The 15,143-nt window shown below is 34.9% G+C and overlaps 1 protein-coding gene across 1 annotated transcript in view; it reads left to right on the forward strand.

The window, feature by feature from the left end:
- LOC140663769 (uncharacterized) overlaps positions 1-13,961 on the forward strand; it is a 38,150-nt gene extending 24,189 nt beyond the window's left edge. Inside the window, exons 4-14 of the mRNA XM_072888222.1 lie at positions 792-977; positions 1,056-1,094; positions 3,750-3,941; positions 5,465-5,559; positions 6,605-6,838; positions 7,386-7,811; positions 8,302-8,558; positions 9,197-9,375; positions 9,686-9,814; positions 9,893-10,084; positions 10,976-13,961. Coding sequence (XP_072744323.1) covers positions 792-977; positions 1,056-1,094; positions 3,750-3,941; positions 5,465-5,559; positions 6,605-6,838; positions 7,386-7,811; positions 8,302-8,558; positions 9,197-9,375; positions 9,686-9,814; positions 9,893-10,084; positions 10,976-12,021 — 2,975 coding nt within the window. The 3' untranslated portion in view covers positions 12,022-13,961. The remainder of the gene's footprint in view (positions 1-791; positions 978-1,055; positions 1,095-3,749; positions 3,942-5,464; positions 5,560-6,604; positions 6,839-7,385; positions 7,812-8,301; positions 8,559-9,196; positions 9,376-9,685; positions 9,815-9,892; positions 10,085-10,975) is intronic.
- Positions 13,962-15,143: the final 1,182 nt, after the last annotated feature.

The following is a 15,143-nucleotide window of genomic DNA, read 5'->3' on the forward strand; positions in this document are numbered from 1 at the left end:
GAAGATAATTATTATCTATTAGCTGATTATTTATATTTAACGCTTTCACATTATTTTTGTTCGTGTCAATGAATTAAGTACTTTTTTATTGATGGGCTTTAAAGTTTATAAGGATCCTTTCCTGTGTTTATAAAAAATAAAAAATTCCCAAGTTAATGAAGTTAAATATATTGAATATTAAAATACAAGAGCATTCGTCAGAGTTGCATTTGCCTCAAAACAACAACCTTACATTACTTTATAAATGTATAGAGCGCTGTGCGTCTTTCTTGAAAGCATTGTTAAATAAATTACCGGGCACCGAGAACTTCACCGAACTTCGACGAGAAGTTCACGTGCTATCTCACAGACAAGAACGATCTTAACGAGAGTAATTTAACGTAAATTACAAAAAACTTCACTCAGTGCTCGATTGCAATTAAAGATTAACTGTTGTATGTATAGATGTTTCTGTTCTTTTTTTAAGACAAAGTAGACGAGTGATTGTCGTCATAAATGTTATATCACGAAATAAAATAATTAGAGCACTGCAGAGGTGGAAGTTAACGTAATAAAATTGAAGATTTTATCCGACAGATGATAAAAAAAATAATACCTATAAAAAAATTTCAAGTGTCAAATAAAAATTATACATTTAAATTACGTCGAAATATACTTCATTTTTCTTGTACATAGATACTTCGATTACTAAAATTATTGGAAAATTGAAATTCCCCGTTTTTGTTGTATAATAATTGATGTTGTATAATTTTAATATCGTTGAATTAAAAAGTAAATTCAAAATATACTAGGATGTCTACACGAGGGCATTCGATACGGCTCGGGATCGGCCATGATGGGTTCGCGTCGATGCGAATACTGTTACTGCATATCTGGCTCGAGGAGATGCGTCCGACCCAAGTGTCTGCTGCCACTGCCGGGATGCACCCCGCTGTACGCGCCCCATTCTTGCTGCCCGGTCGCCTATAACTGCACTTGTGAGCGTATTTTTATCACAACGAGACGTGAGTTACTTTAAATCACCTTACCAATGGTCCTCTTTATTTCTTTTGAAGACCACCATCCGTCCACAATGGCGCCGCTATCGGGAAACGGTGAGTTTGAATTGTTGTCGCATTTACGAGGCAGTTCTCTTAACTGAATTCTAGAAAAGCGGATGACGCTAGGTGAAAGATTTCCTCGAAACTCGATAGAATGACTCGATCAAGCTTTGTGCTCTATCGCTTGCGCAGAGAAATTTAGTTTGTAATTCTTTTTTTTGTTTTTTTTTTTTTTTTTTTGCAAATGTCACACTTCAGCGAGAAGAAAAAAATATTTTGAAATTTGAACTTTAGAAGTAAACACTATTCTACAATTTTTCCGATATTGAATTAAAAGTCTTGTTTTACAAAACTTTCAATTTACAAATTCAGCTCTGGTAGAGATAGCTCTAGTAGAAATAATATAATAAGATAGATGTGATACAGCGAGAAAGCAGAAATTGTTTTGCATATATTGACATTGTGTATACAAGCGGATAACTTATCAAAGTTCGCCTCCGGGAGTAGAAAACTTCAAGAAAATCGGGCTATTAGGGATTATTCCGAAATTTACCGCCGTGCGACTAAAGCTTTCCGCCGAAGCGCGTTCTCGAAAGTTGTGATGAAATGTGTAACTTAATAACGAAGAGTTACTGCTAACGTTATATCACTTCACGACACAAGGATCGTACCTCCGGATAACCGACGTGGTTCATTTAATGCTCGGTAGTCTCTCATCGGTATCGTTTAAGCTGAAAGTTTCAAGAAAATATTATAATAATATGTATTATTTTATTTCATTAAACCAAACATAGTGCTATCTTTTTTTTTTTTAAGTGAGAAATTGGAAAGGTGTTTTGTAGATATTTTAATTTTATAAATTTGAAATATTGATCTTTTACCGCAAGTGTTTAATCTCCATCAACAAACAGAGCGCTAACGAGCCTCGTATTAAAATTTTCCGTTAAAGTAAAATCCACTTAAAACTAACTAACGGGATTAAAAGTTCGTTATTTTTTTAATTCTCTTAGTTCGCTTAGAAACTTAAAAACTGTGAACGCCTCGTCGTTTTTCTCAATTTATATATCGATATTTGCGGTCCGGGAACAAATTCGCGATTTTCAAAACATTTTGCACACCAAGGCGGGGGACGAACATCGTCCTTGGATTCTCTTGTTAAGAGATCCGACATCCGTAGAGAAACGTGTACCGCGATAAAAAGGAATCAGAGTGAGTGCCGCCCGACACTTTGCTCCGGAACGGAAGCTGTGCAAGCTGCGACGCTTCGAATTGCCGAGATTGCCGAGGTTCATTTAACGCCTGGTTTCGTCGTGGCCGCTTAAATTTAAGCCGGGGCTTAAGTCTCGGCCGCCTACGATGCGACGGCTGTCACTGGCTGCCTGGACATTCGAGGACGACTTAATTTTAAATGAACACACGGGGGAACCATCCCTCTCAAATGGGCGATTGCGGGCCTCGTCGACTGGCAAGGAAAAGTCAGTAAATAACGATTCCGAATCACATACAACCACTCGTTAATTTTCCTGGGACGAGCAAACGTCCAGTCATTTACTCGTGTCAAAACGAGGCTATTACGAACTAGTAGGACGCCACTAGTAGGACCATCAAAAGAGCAAACAAGTTATTACCAGAATATAACTTTGTTTAAATAAAACTTCTAGAAAATATATATAAAATACGGCTTAAAATTAACATTAAAAAATTAGACCTTGTAATAAGTAAATAGGGTAAACTCGGGTAAGAACTTGGGCCATAGTTTTTTAAAATGCAAAAAACATACTTTTATTTTTGTCATTTTTTTAATAATGTTTGACATATTGTCCTCACTGAAACTTAAATTACCTAATATTATCGAAATTAAAAGGAAAATATTTAATAGAAATTTTATATCATCAAAATTGTACAACGTAAGCATTGGCCATCTTACCCAATTTTTAAGGAAAAGATAACCATAGTGACGGAAAGATGGTCATAATATTTATAAAAAAATAGTGAAGACGAAAATAAAAATTATAAGTCATATGACAATTTACATATCTTTATAATATGTCTAAAACCCGTGTCAGACTACGAATTGAAAATTGAAGATTGAAGATTAAAGATTAGAATTTGACTAATCAGAACAAAAGGAACTAAAATTGCTTTGTCTTGATCGGTCAAATTTCAATCTTCAATCTTTAATCTCAATTTTTAATGCGTAATCTGATACGAGCTTAACGTCGATTACGATAGCTTGACTGTAATTTATTCGACGTTATAACAGTTTTTAGTGGACAAATGAAAAACTTTGCAGGTAGTCAAAAGTAAAAATATGATATATGAGATTCACAATATCGTTATTTCGAACAATGTATGCACATAAACTACTGTAAATATCGATTATCTTTGATAATGACTAAAAAAGCGCACTATGTAGCGATTATTGAAAAAAATTATAGCCATCATACCCTAGTTTACTCTACAATTTTATAGATCATGCTACAATTTTATGCACATCTGGCAAAATATGCAATAAAATCCTATCTTTTCCTGTATCGTGAGATCTCAAAAAATCTGTACATCCGGACATTCGAGAGATATGTCGAAATGTTCGAGGGACATGACGCTCTAATATCCGGATTTCCGCGCGGGCGATAAGCCGAGAATAGGAATCGCGCCGTCCGCGAGGACCAGATTTTCGCGTTCTCACGGTTCGGACGGTTCATCCAGGATGTCGCGTGGGCGAGCGCACTTACGTCGAGGGCGAGATGGTCCGCGACATCGAGTGGAAGGCCACATGCGACAATTGTTTCTGCGCGATGGGCGCCATACGGTGCGTTCCGCTTGCGTGCGCGCCACCGCTTCAAGGCTGCAGCCCGATCGTGCGGGAAGGACAATGCTGCCCGTCCACCTACAATTGCAGTGAGTTCACGCAAAAGTTTTCGTTGCATCGGGCCGGACGCACACGCAACATCCGGGGCGCATTCACGCACAGTTCACACGGCCCGGCTTGTGTTTTCCGCTAAATTAATCGCGAAATTCCTAGGGAATATTGACTCCCCCTTTTTATTTTTTTTTTTTTTTTTGAAGCACTAAATATTGAAATACAAAAAAGTGCGGTACATTGAAAAATAGCTTGAAATACGAAACTATTAATATAGTAAATAATATTATTTGAAATAATATTCTGATAACCTTTTCCTTCAAAAATTACGGGGGAGTAAATAAAAAAAGATGACACACATGTACAGGAATATTATAATTAAAAAATACTTTGAAATTAAATTTTTATAAAAATATGTATGTACATTTGTGGAATTTTTATTATGCAAATTCTTAAATTTTTGTAAATTTTAGTTCTTTCAATTCTTTATTTTCTATTAAAATTTTGTATAAAAAACTTTACACATATTTTATAACATAGCGTGTGGCAGTAATAGAAGTCGATTGTGAGTAATACGGGATCGGAGTCTCACTCGGTTAAGTCTAAAAATATTTTACGAAAAGCGAAAATATTTATTTGATGCACATACTCACACACACACACGCACGCGCGCATCCACACACGTGTCGTTGTGAGAGAATAACGAATGCTGCCGTCAACAAACAGCGTCTCGTCTCGTGTTTAAAAATATTTCATCGGGTATCTCTCCGTTCGCGAAAAGAAAATAAAATATTTTGTTGGGCTTTGTGCATGCGCGTAAGCGAATTAAACGCGTCGATCCTTGGAAGCGAGAAACATCTGCGAATTAAAATGGGATTTAATTTCCACACGAGAGAGCGTTTATTCGAGATAGTCAATATGGCAGCTCCGCGAACGTGATAGCCATCGATATTAATATCGCGGCAAATAGAAATATACATCTATATCGAACGAAATCGGCCACGTATAAATTATAACATAAAAGCATGTTTTATGTATACTGCCGTTAACAAATGCGTCTCGTTTGAAAAAATCCATTACGTAACATTTGATTTTATATTATTTTTTATAGATATATTTGTTAGTTATACAAGTTTTTTACGTGAACATTACTCATTCAGCCATTATTAATTTGATCCATGTAAAATATCAATTTGCATGTAATATACGTCGCGACTAATATTTAATTTCTTCTATTTATAATGCTCGTATATTTTTATATTTCTACATATAATAATAAAGAACAAAATAATAACGAAAACAACAGATTTTTCTTGAAATTCACAAGGATACTTGTGTATATAACGATAAGATACGATATTTGCAATTTTTCTTTAATTGAAGTTATGTTTTTTAATAAAAATGCATAAATCGTATACAATAATATGTTTCGATAAGGAAAACACAAGCCGGATCTTTTTTTTTCTTAAAAGTAGCATTTTTTTTATTTTATTACATACACATGATTTTACCATTCAAATGTTCTATCTTGAGTGAGAAACTCAGAGATTAAACATTCAAGGCGGCAACATCGAAGTAAAGGCCACCCAAAACTACGCATCCTACGCCTTCATCAGCAAGGACTACGCTAAATTCCGCAAGGAGACCAACTTTTTCGTACGTTTTTACGTTTTATTTACTATCTTGAATTATAAAACTAATTAGTTGTAACTAACTATTCTAAACAAGCTCTTACACCCTATTCTCCAAATCTCAAAGTTACCAAATAGTAGGAACAAATTCGCGGGGGATCGAAGTTAAGGAGCGGTGATTTATGTAGTCGGCGGAATTTAATCAATGAAATCTACCCGAAACATTGGTTATAAACGCGTTAGATATTCGACTTAGTTCAGGAATTTAGGGATGAGGCATACCTTATTGGATCACGTTACGCGATACGAGTTGCCGATCGGGAGACGATGTATCTATTATGGACGTGTTGCATTATTATTAATGGGTAGCGTCGTTAGTACAGAATGCCATTTATGTAGGGGAATTTGAATCTCGCGAGATACACGGGAATCTACTCAGACAATGGAGACGACTGCGGTGGATCCCGCAGGTTCGTCGCAATTCTTGAATGTGTGGCTACATCATTCGCGCGTTAATCTTAAAGAGTATAACGAGATCTGACAATTTCTATCTCGGAATTACGAAGCCCGTCATTATAACGCTACGTAATATATAATAAATTTTGTAAAATTTATATCTTGTGAACAGAAAAATTTTTACATGTATGTTTTAATTTTTAAATGTGCAATTTTTTAATTACTTTAACTACCTCGAAAACATTTTTTATCCTATATGTTTTTTGCTTTTTATTTGCTTTCACTATTGATGCTGTTACGCATTTATTAAAATTCTGCATTATTCAACACTTATCGCATAAATTCGTGCTTTTTAACAATTAAATAATTTACGCTGTTTATTTTGCATCATCCATTTCTACATAATAGTCCGATGTTGAAAAATTCACATATAATTGGGATTGAGTTCTGATTTAACGTGGGCTAAGCAGAATCATTAAATTGATTCAAAATCGATTGATTTATTACAGGAAAAAGCCATAAGTAAAATTTTATCAAAAAATCTTTCTCTCTCTCCCTCTCCTCTGTAAAATAATTATAATAAAATCACAGTACGAAATCTATTAATTGTCCAGCCTGCTATTGACCAATCCACGAATCTGCCTGTCGAAGGACGAGGTCACAGAGTGGTCGATGAACGGATTAGCACTAGTGCGATCGATTTCGAAGAGGACTCGTTCGTTACCACTTATTCTACTGCTTGGCCCTCGACTATGGAGACCGATATCATGGACAATGAAATCTTGATAGGAACGGTGGACTATAAATCGACCTTGGAGGTGACGACTACGACGACTTCGACAAACGAGGTTTCAATCTGATAATGTATAATTCATGTGACAAACGTGTTTTTTCATATTAAGTTGGTTTATCTGTAAAAATAAGAGTTTTTTCAAAAAATGAAAAGTATATATATATATGTATATACAATATTCTTTTGAATTTTTCTTTAATTCATATGTAAATCCGATAAACTGCTATTATGTACCAAATATAATTAATACATTAAAATTAATATAGTATAATCAATAACTAAAACTATGCACACTCTAAAACACATATATATATAAATATAATTTGAGTGAATTATCGACGTACGTAAACGTAAATACTTTATAAAAAAAACATTAAAAAATAAAATAATAAATTCTAAAATAACATTTAAAAAATTGCGGAAATAAGTGTCAAATTAGAGACACGTGGCACACGGTAAGGTGTTCTTTCTATTATTGTTAAATAAAGTTCAATAAATTTTAATAACAATTTTTCACATTTTAACGTACTTATTTTTTAAATAAAACCGATATGATTAGTCAATTTAAATTAATTAATGATAATTTTATCCTTTTTCGACAGTTATCGAGTAATACTGAATCAACAACAACATTCGAGTCGACACTGGCATCCACTAAAGACGCTGATTCTGTCATTGATTCCTGCACGACGTGTTCCACAAACACGTTTACTGATTCTACGATTGCGTCGACGGAGGATCTATCCAGCACGGATAGTTCGACGATTTCATCATCGGAATGGACGACAGAATTAATACTCGATAACGGAAATAATGAAAACGAGGATACCGATGGAAACAAAAATAACGCGAGAGAAAACGAGAACCAAAACGAGAACAAGACTATCAAAGCAGGGACGAAAGTGGGGGAGAAAGCGGATATAGTTGAGAAAAACAAAGCTACGACGTATCCTTTCACGATTTCCATAGATGTGAGGAACGCGCTTATCCCAGACGAGAAATTGTCCGAGAATTCTACGCTCACTAAGGTAATGATGAAGAGGAATAATGATTAGGAGTTTTATACAAAAATGGTGGATATACCAATGAGATATTTTTCTTATTTCAAGCAAAAAAAATAATCAAAGAGTTTTATAAACTTGAGTTACTTTGTGAATATAGATTTATACCGAATTAATTTACATTATTTCTACATAAAAGTTGCAAATTCTATTTGAATATTTTCAAAATTATCTTGAAATATCTTTGCACAAGTTCTTTTAATAATGAAAAGCATCTAGAATTATGATTGAAGAAAATAAATAGGAAGAGTAAATATATTTCAAATTTCAGCTTTGCTAACCTTTTCCGAAATTGAAAACTTTACGAATTTAGTCGCAAATATATGGCTACTTTATTTAAATTGATATGTGCATATAATATTTATGTCAACTTACTAGATGTATATATTTCGCTAAAAACTTACCGTTGTGAGGAGAGGGCAAGTAAATTTGTTACGATTAAGCACCTATGGCGTAGAGAACGGAGGCCGTTGATAAGAGACCCGTCAACAGTTCATCGTCGATGATAGTCATGCCAGACGACATTCTCGTGATGAACGTGACAGTCAAGACGAATGTCTCGGTGAGCCATATACAAGGTGTCACGATAAATCCAATTAGATCCATCTCACCGGATGTTGAGGCCATTTTGAACATCACTCATCGAGAAAAGGGCGAGGATTATGATTACGACTACAGCGAGCAGACTTTGCCGCCGTCGTTGCCGAATGTCAGGTGAGACTGTTATCACATTTCGATCCATCATTTCCACTTTCTATCCCATCCGTGATTTGACATCGGGATTTTCGCGAATGCGATGCGAAGGAAAAATAAACGTTTTTTTTTTTTTTTTTTTTTTTTTTTTACAAATTTTATAATTGCGATATACTTTTAGAATGCGTGGAAATATCGACAGGTTGATGTAATCGATAGTATGTTTTATTTCTTTTTATTAATCGACGTGATACGCAATCAATTTTTCACGCTGATAACGAAACTGCTTTTTTTGTGAGTTTTTCTGGCCGGAGAATATTGCCGTTTAATTAAATTGAAATCGTTTGTCGAAAACAACTGATTGATACCGATTTATAGCGGTTACCGCTTCAACGGCAGAAAATGTACAATGCCAATCCAGTGTTCGTGTCTCTAACAGTTTTTACGTAAAATTTATTTTGATACATTTTTACGTAAATTATTATAATATGAAAAACAAAACTGATAATTCTTTAAAAAACTAGTTACTTTCTTCTTGTTATAAATATATTATTTTCCTCTTGATTTCTTCTCGTAGCAATAATTCCAAAATGTAATTAAAATTGTTTCAGAGATTGTATTTATCACGTTAGCAGAAAATTAAATTTCGTATATTATAGGATAATACCCTTCGTGGCGGCAGACGCGTTGGTGAAAAGCAAGGACGTATCTTCACCTAAGACTGGATATCCGCCTGGTTCAGTGGTGGTGTCCCCTGAGCTACGACCGACCGACACTTCCGGTTTTTACGACATTGCAACCCAGGAGAACCGATTTAGCCCACCGGTAGAGACTGAAGGTATTTTATGATTTTCTACATGGAATCTCAAATGAATGAGTACGCTAAAGCGTACGGGTGAGAAATTGTAGAAGGGAGAACTAGATATACGGACATTAGGGAAAAAATAAATTTTAATGTATCTTACTTTTTCATATATCTTAACTTTTATATATCTTTTATATTCTTTTGCCTTTCTAAGAGATTTAATTATTTTTCACTAAGCCACTTTTTATATTGTATACGAAAAAAAGTCAGATGCTGTAGCATGTTTTAAGATTAATGTCATAACTGCATAATCTCAAAGAGTAATAGAACTTCATTTATATAGGTGGTTTTGTGCCTAGAGAGCCGTCGTATTTCGACGTTCCCTATCGCTCCACAGATTTAAATCTTGAGATCGGTACTGGAGTTACTGTGGTTCCAGCACAGATTACAAAGCCATATCGAAAAAACCATGGTATATACGATATTTGTTATTAATCTATCAAATTTTTAATAACTTTATATCGCTAATTGACACATTTTCCCTGATCAGACTTGTCCAGTGAATGTCATTTCGAAAATATGGAATACCATCACGGTGAGATCTTGCCACGAACCACCCTCTGTATAATTTGCATGTGTTATTACGGAGAGGTCGTATGTTCCTCAGAGAAATGTCCCCCATTGAAAATTGGTTGTCATAGGATCAATTCCGAGGAGAGATGTTGCGGAAAAATTATTTGTGGTATATATTTCATTATTATTCTTCCTATCGTTATAATAATCATATTTTTATATCAAGTTTCATATACGTCAATTATTACACGCGTGCAAACTAGATACATTTATTAATTTATTAAAAACATATTATTTTATAAATAAAGAAATGTTTTCTTTAACGGAATATTAATGACAATTATTACTTTTTGCTAAAATATATTACATACTTACATAAGACCTAAAATGTTGCCAAGTTCATAATTTATAAGGTAGCTGTCCCAGTTATAAGTCATTTAGGAGTATAATAAGTTGAATATATATTTTACGTAATAATTCTCTGCACTTTTGCTATCATATTTAATTAAAATAAAAAGATTTTTATTTGTATATAAAATAATTATTTAAATTTTAATGACCGTCTATTGACGACCCAGTTGTAAGTCACTGATAATCTTTTTGTCCCAATTGCAATGCGAAACAACATATCTCTTATTTTGTAGAGAAATATAAACTTATTTTATTTACAAAATATGTAGTCTTTTTTACTATTGACATTTACACTGCAGATTAAACAAAAACCCAGTTGCCAGTTAAAAATTTAAGAAAAAATTCTTATTATAGTAAAGTTCAACAAAATGTAATATTTTACTAATAGATGGTGTAATAATGTTTCTTTTTAAATATGTTTAATGATTAATTATAATAAATATGTTAAATAATTAATTGTTTAATAAAATATATTAAAAAGCAAGAGTGACTTACTACTGGGGACAGTTACCTTAGATCTTGTTTAAAAATTGAAAACTTGAATTAATCAGAAAAATAATTATTGTCAACAAGAATATAGATTTGAGATATATATCTTGGTATTTTTAAGATATATATATATATATATATATTTTATTCGCTATCACAGTTGACGCCGACGAATCCCCAACGGTAGTGCTCGATCGTGCCGACGCCACGGCGCCTTCTCAACGACAATCCACAGTGTCTCCGGATCCCTTTCGCGACGTCATCAAAACCGAACCAGCCCCGGACTTACCTTCTTTGATAGAAGACATGATCCCCTATCTGGTCGAACGCGGCATCACAACGCCCAGACCGACGTCTATAACAGCACCAGTTCCCAAGACGTCGGTTCAGAACTTGGCGGACGATCGATTGCAACGTCCGCCGAACTTTGACTTTACGGAGCAAGTGTCGCTTATACGGCCACCGTTCGATTACAGAGAGGAAACGGTCGATTCCTCTTTCTTGTCGAAAACGAAATACGGGACGAATCATCAAGTACCTTCGAAGGATACCGTCTCGTTAACGTATGATTTCAAGAATCAGATCATGGATCGTAAGCCCGTTGAAAATCCCGTGGCAGGAGTTTTCAGCTACGATAAAACGCACTTGACCAAGTTAAATCGCACGAAGATCGACTTCCATCGAAGTAACATCACGGAGCAGAAGCTAGTGAAACAAAACGTAACCAAGACCGACGATAGAAACTTCACTAACAAAATGGACAATCATACGACAAAGTACGACAATCATACCGAATCGGATAATACGAGCGGAGACGAGAGGACCACCGAAGATGCCATCTTTTCATTGGACAGTGTCCTTGAGTTGCTATTCTCTTCGAATAGCAGTTCTAGCAACAAGCTGCTGGAAACCACGAAGACGCCACATGTTTCCTCCATGGGTGGTGAAAGAGAGGATCAGGAGACTCTTGTTGCTTTATCGACGAGTACCGAGGGGTTAACCGAGGAGACGGAAACTGTCGAGACGTCCTCGAAGGTCCTCGACAACGAGATACCAATGTCCGTGGGCAGTTTGCTGAAGCTGGCGGGCTGCAATATATATGGTCGAATGTATCGTGTCGGTAGAATCATCACCGAGCTCTCGAGTCCCTGCATGGAGTGCAGATGCACGGAAATTGGTGTCCAGTGCAAACAGTTGGAATGTTGATCCGACACTGATTCCCTCCGAGTATCGAGTACCGATTTAACGTCATTGTAAGAAAAAAAAAAACGTCTCGCGAATACTCGAGAATGAAATAAGACTGTCAAAAAGATTAAAAGTGCATACATGTTGCGCGGGATATTTCCGAGAGAGAAGCTGCTTTATAATTTAGTACGGACAATATATGTAATTGTGTTTTTAAAATTTTTTTTCGTCTAAATTTAAAATCTATAAAGTTTACGCCAATAATGGAAAATCCAATATATTTGGAGAAATAATATTTGAGACATTATAATTGCATACATATATGAATGTGTGTGTGTGTGTGTGTGTGTGTGTTTGTGTGTGTGTGAGAAAACAAATTTTTAATAGAAAATTACATTAAAATTTGGAAAGAGAGAAAAAGGATATTCAAATATAAATAATTTTGTAACATTTACAAAAAAGTCTAAACAATATCAGGATAAAGCTTGCCAAGTGAAATAAATGGATTATCTGAAACACGAGTTGACAAATCACTGTAGAATTTTTTTAATATCTAGCATTTACGAAATTTACTAGAGAAAAATAGTTGATAAAAATTTTTCTGCCATTTCTCTTCTTTCTAATTTTTGATATTTTTATTGCGGTCGCTAAATTTGATATGCTTTACTATCGGTATAATTAGAGATTGCTGTCCGAAACCACCGAATATCTGAAACTATCAAGACGACCCGCTGTTGTATCTTGCGCTAAGACATTCTGACAGTGCGATAAATCTTGGGCCAAACTTCGGACAACTTGGACCACGTAATTATCCAGGTAGAACCGATAGACTCGGTCTCGATGACCCTCGATAACGAGACACCGACGTTCGTGGTCAGATTACTCTAACTGAATGTAATATCTGTGCACGTATTTGTATCCGCGTTGGGCGGATCATTATGTAGTCTCCGTAGTCTCCGAGTTTTCGTCTCGAATGCAACTGTATCCGCACAGGCGAGTTTACGTATAGAAATTAATGAAGCTCAAGCGTCAGATTCGAAATTATTAGTGGAAGAGATTCTATTCCTCTAAAGTAATAGTCCTGTAGAATAATTTTCTTCGGGGATAAAATATATTTTTTCGGCATTATTTTTTTTTTTTCAAAGATATATTAACAAAGAAAAGTTTATTCCGAAAGTTTGCTCCGATTTAAAATCTACTTGAAATGATTTACAATTCGCGAGATAAAAATGGAATTTTATTTATAATTTTATATGTTGCATAACTTAATGTATCTCCTGATATAAATTTCAAATGCATGTATCTTTTACTTTGGTCAAATCTGTTTTGTGTATTACGTAACACACAAAATTATACAATTCTGTTGCGAATTATATAGGTCGTTTAAAGTTTAAAACAGAATAAAAGTATAAGTTGCATAAGGGATTTAGTGGCTTTCGGTCATACAAAGTTTTAATACGCACATTGTACTGTTTTCGAGAGGTAGCCATAAAACTTGCATATTACGCTCGAAGGTAGAGAATACGTTTCCTTTAATAATCGCTTGTTTCGCGACTTTTTAACACTTGATTAATATCAGTTTGTGATTTCCCTTCGTCTTCTTCGGACACGTAATCGATCCTTTCCTCGATTAGAGGTATCTCTCCTAATCCGGCCCATAGTTCACCGCGATCGTCGTCTTATCCCGGGATTCCCAGATTCCTCTTTCTAATTTCCTTCGTGTCTGTCGTTTTCTCTCCCTTGTATCGGCGAGCATTATTCCGGGAACGTCGCGCGACGGTCATAAACGCGAGCCTTAGGTGAATCCACGTTCTGACGGAATCGATCAGGATGTAATTGTGAGGAATAGTTCTTCCGTGCCTCGAAGGATAAGTGGATGAGGGCGGAAGTTAGCGCGGTATTCGCTCGCCCCGACCGTCTTTCCTCTTTAATGGGAATTATCCGTCTATATCGCGGGTTGGAAGAGCCGGCGGGGAGGTGGGCGGGAGGGGGAGGGGGAGGGGGGTGTCGTTTTGATTTATCTTCGTAATTTATCTCACTGAACCGAATGTAAAAGATACCCGGTTGTGGAATACTACGGCGGTGAAGGAGAAGGGAGCATAATCATTTGAGACGCTCTCGCAAAATTCAAATTATCTCGTTGAATTACGTGTCCTTTGTAGACTAATGAGATTTGTGACGCGTACACCAGCTATTGATTAATTTTTGTAAACGTTATAAGAAATTATGTTAGTTTTTAAGTTATGATAACGATCTCAATAGCATCAACGATTTAACAATTATATTATCGCCTATTATATATACATATATGTATAAGCAGAGTGAATCAGTTAACAACAAAGTTGTCAATGGTGCTAAAATAATTTTAAAAATCATGACGTCGACTCAATCAATATATTAAATGCATTATTTGTAGCTTTATTTTTTGAACCGGCGTCGTAATTAAAAAAGAAGGAGAGAGAGAGAGAGAGAGAGAGAGAGAGAGAGAGAGAGAGAGAGAAATACATTAAAAATAATAAATAGACGTTATGAAATGCAAGCACATTAAATTTCGTATTCAGCTGTAACTATTACATTATATCAAGAGTCATAAGTATGCTTTGTGTGTAATTTATATAAAACGTTGCGTTTATTAAATATTTTGAGAATTTTTCCCTTTTATGTGTGTGTCGCAACACATTTTTGTAAGCGTTCACGTTCTCGAAGAGAAAATTCACGATTTATATATTCGTTTTGACTAAGAGTGCACGTAAACATTTTATCCCAAACTTTATCAAATAATAAAATCTTTCGCTCATCTTGAAGGAAAACAAAAATCGCGCGTTATATTTATCGATAATACGCTACTACTTAAGCCAATTTTAAAATTGACAGGTTCCACTTTGAATGCCGCATGGAGGCTTGTACTATATATAATCCGTAATAAAAACTTTTATATCATCCCACTTAAACTTTCTTATTCTCTTCTTTTCATTCCTCTTCTTTTTCATAGAATATATAGTAGGATATATCTAGAATCTAGTTCATGAATTTATCTAGTTTTTCAAATGCGCTATACTTCTAGTATCACTCAAAAAAATGATCTTGCAATTTCAACAAAAATTTTCTAGGTGTAAAAAATTAACCGAAACAGTTAAATTATT

Source organism: Anoplolepis gracilipes, chromosome 3 (assembly GCF_047496725.1).
Source record: "Anoplolepis gracilipes chromosome 3, ASM4749672v1, whole genome shotgun sequence".
Classification (NCBI taxonomy): domain Eukaryota; kingdom Metazoa; phylum Arthropoda; class Insecta; order Hymenoptera; family Formicidae; genus Anoplolepis; species Anoplolepis gracilipes.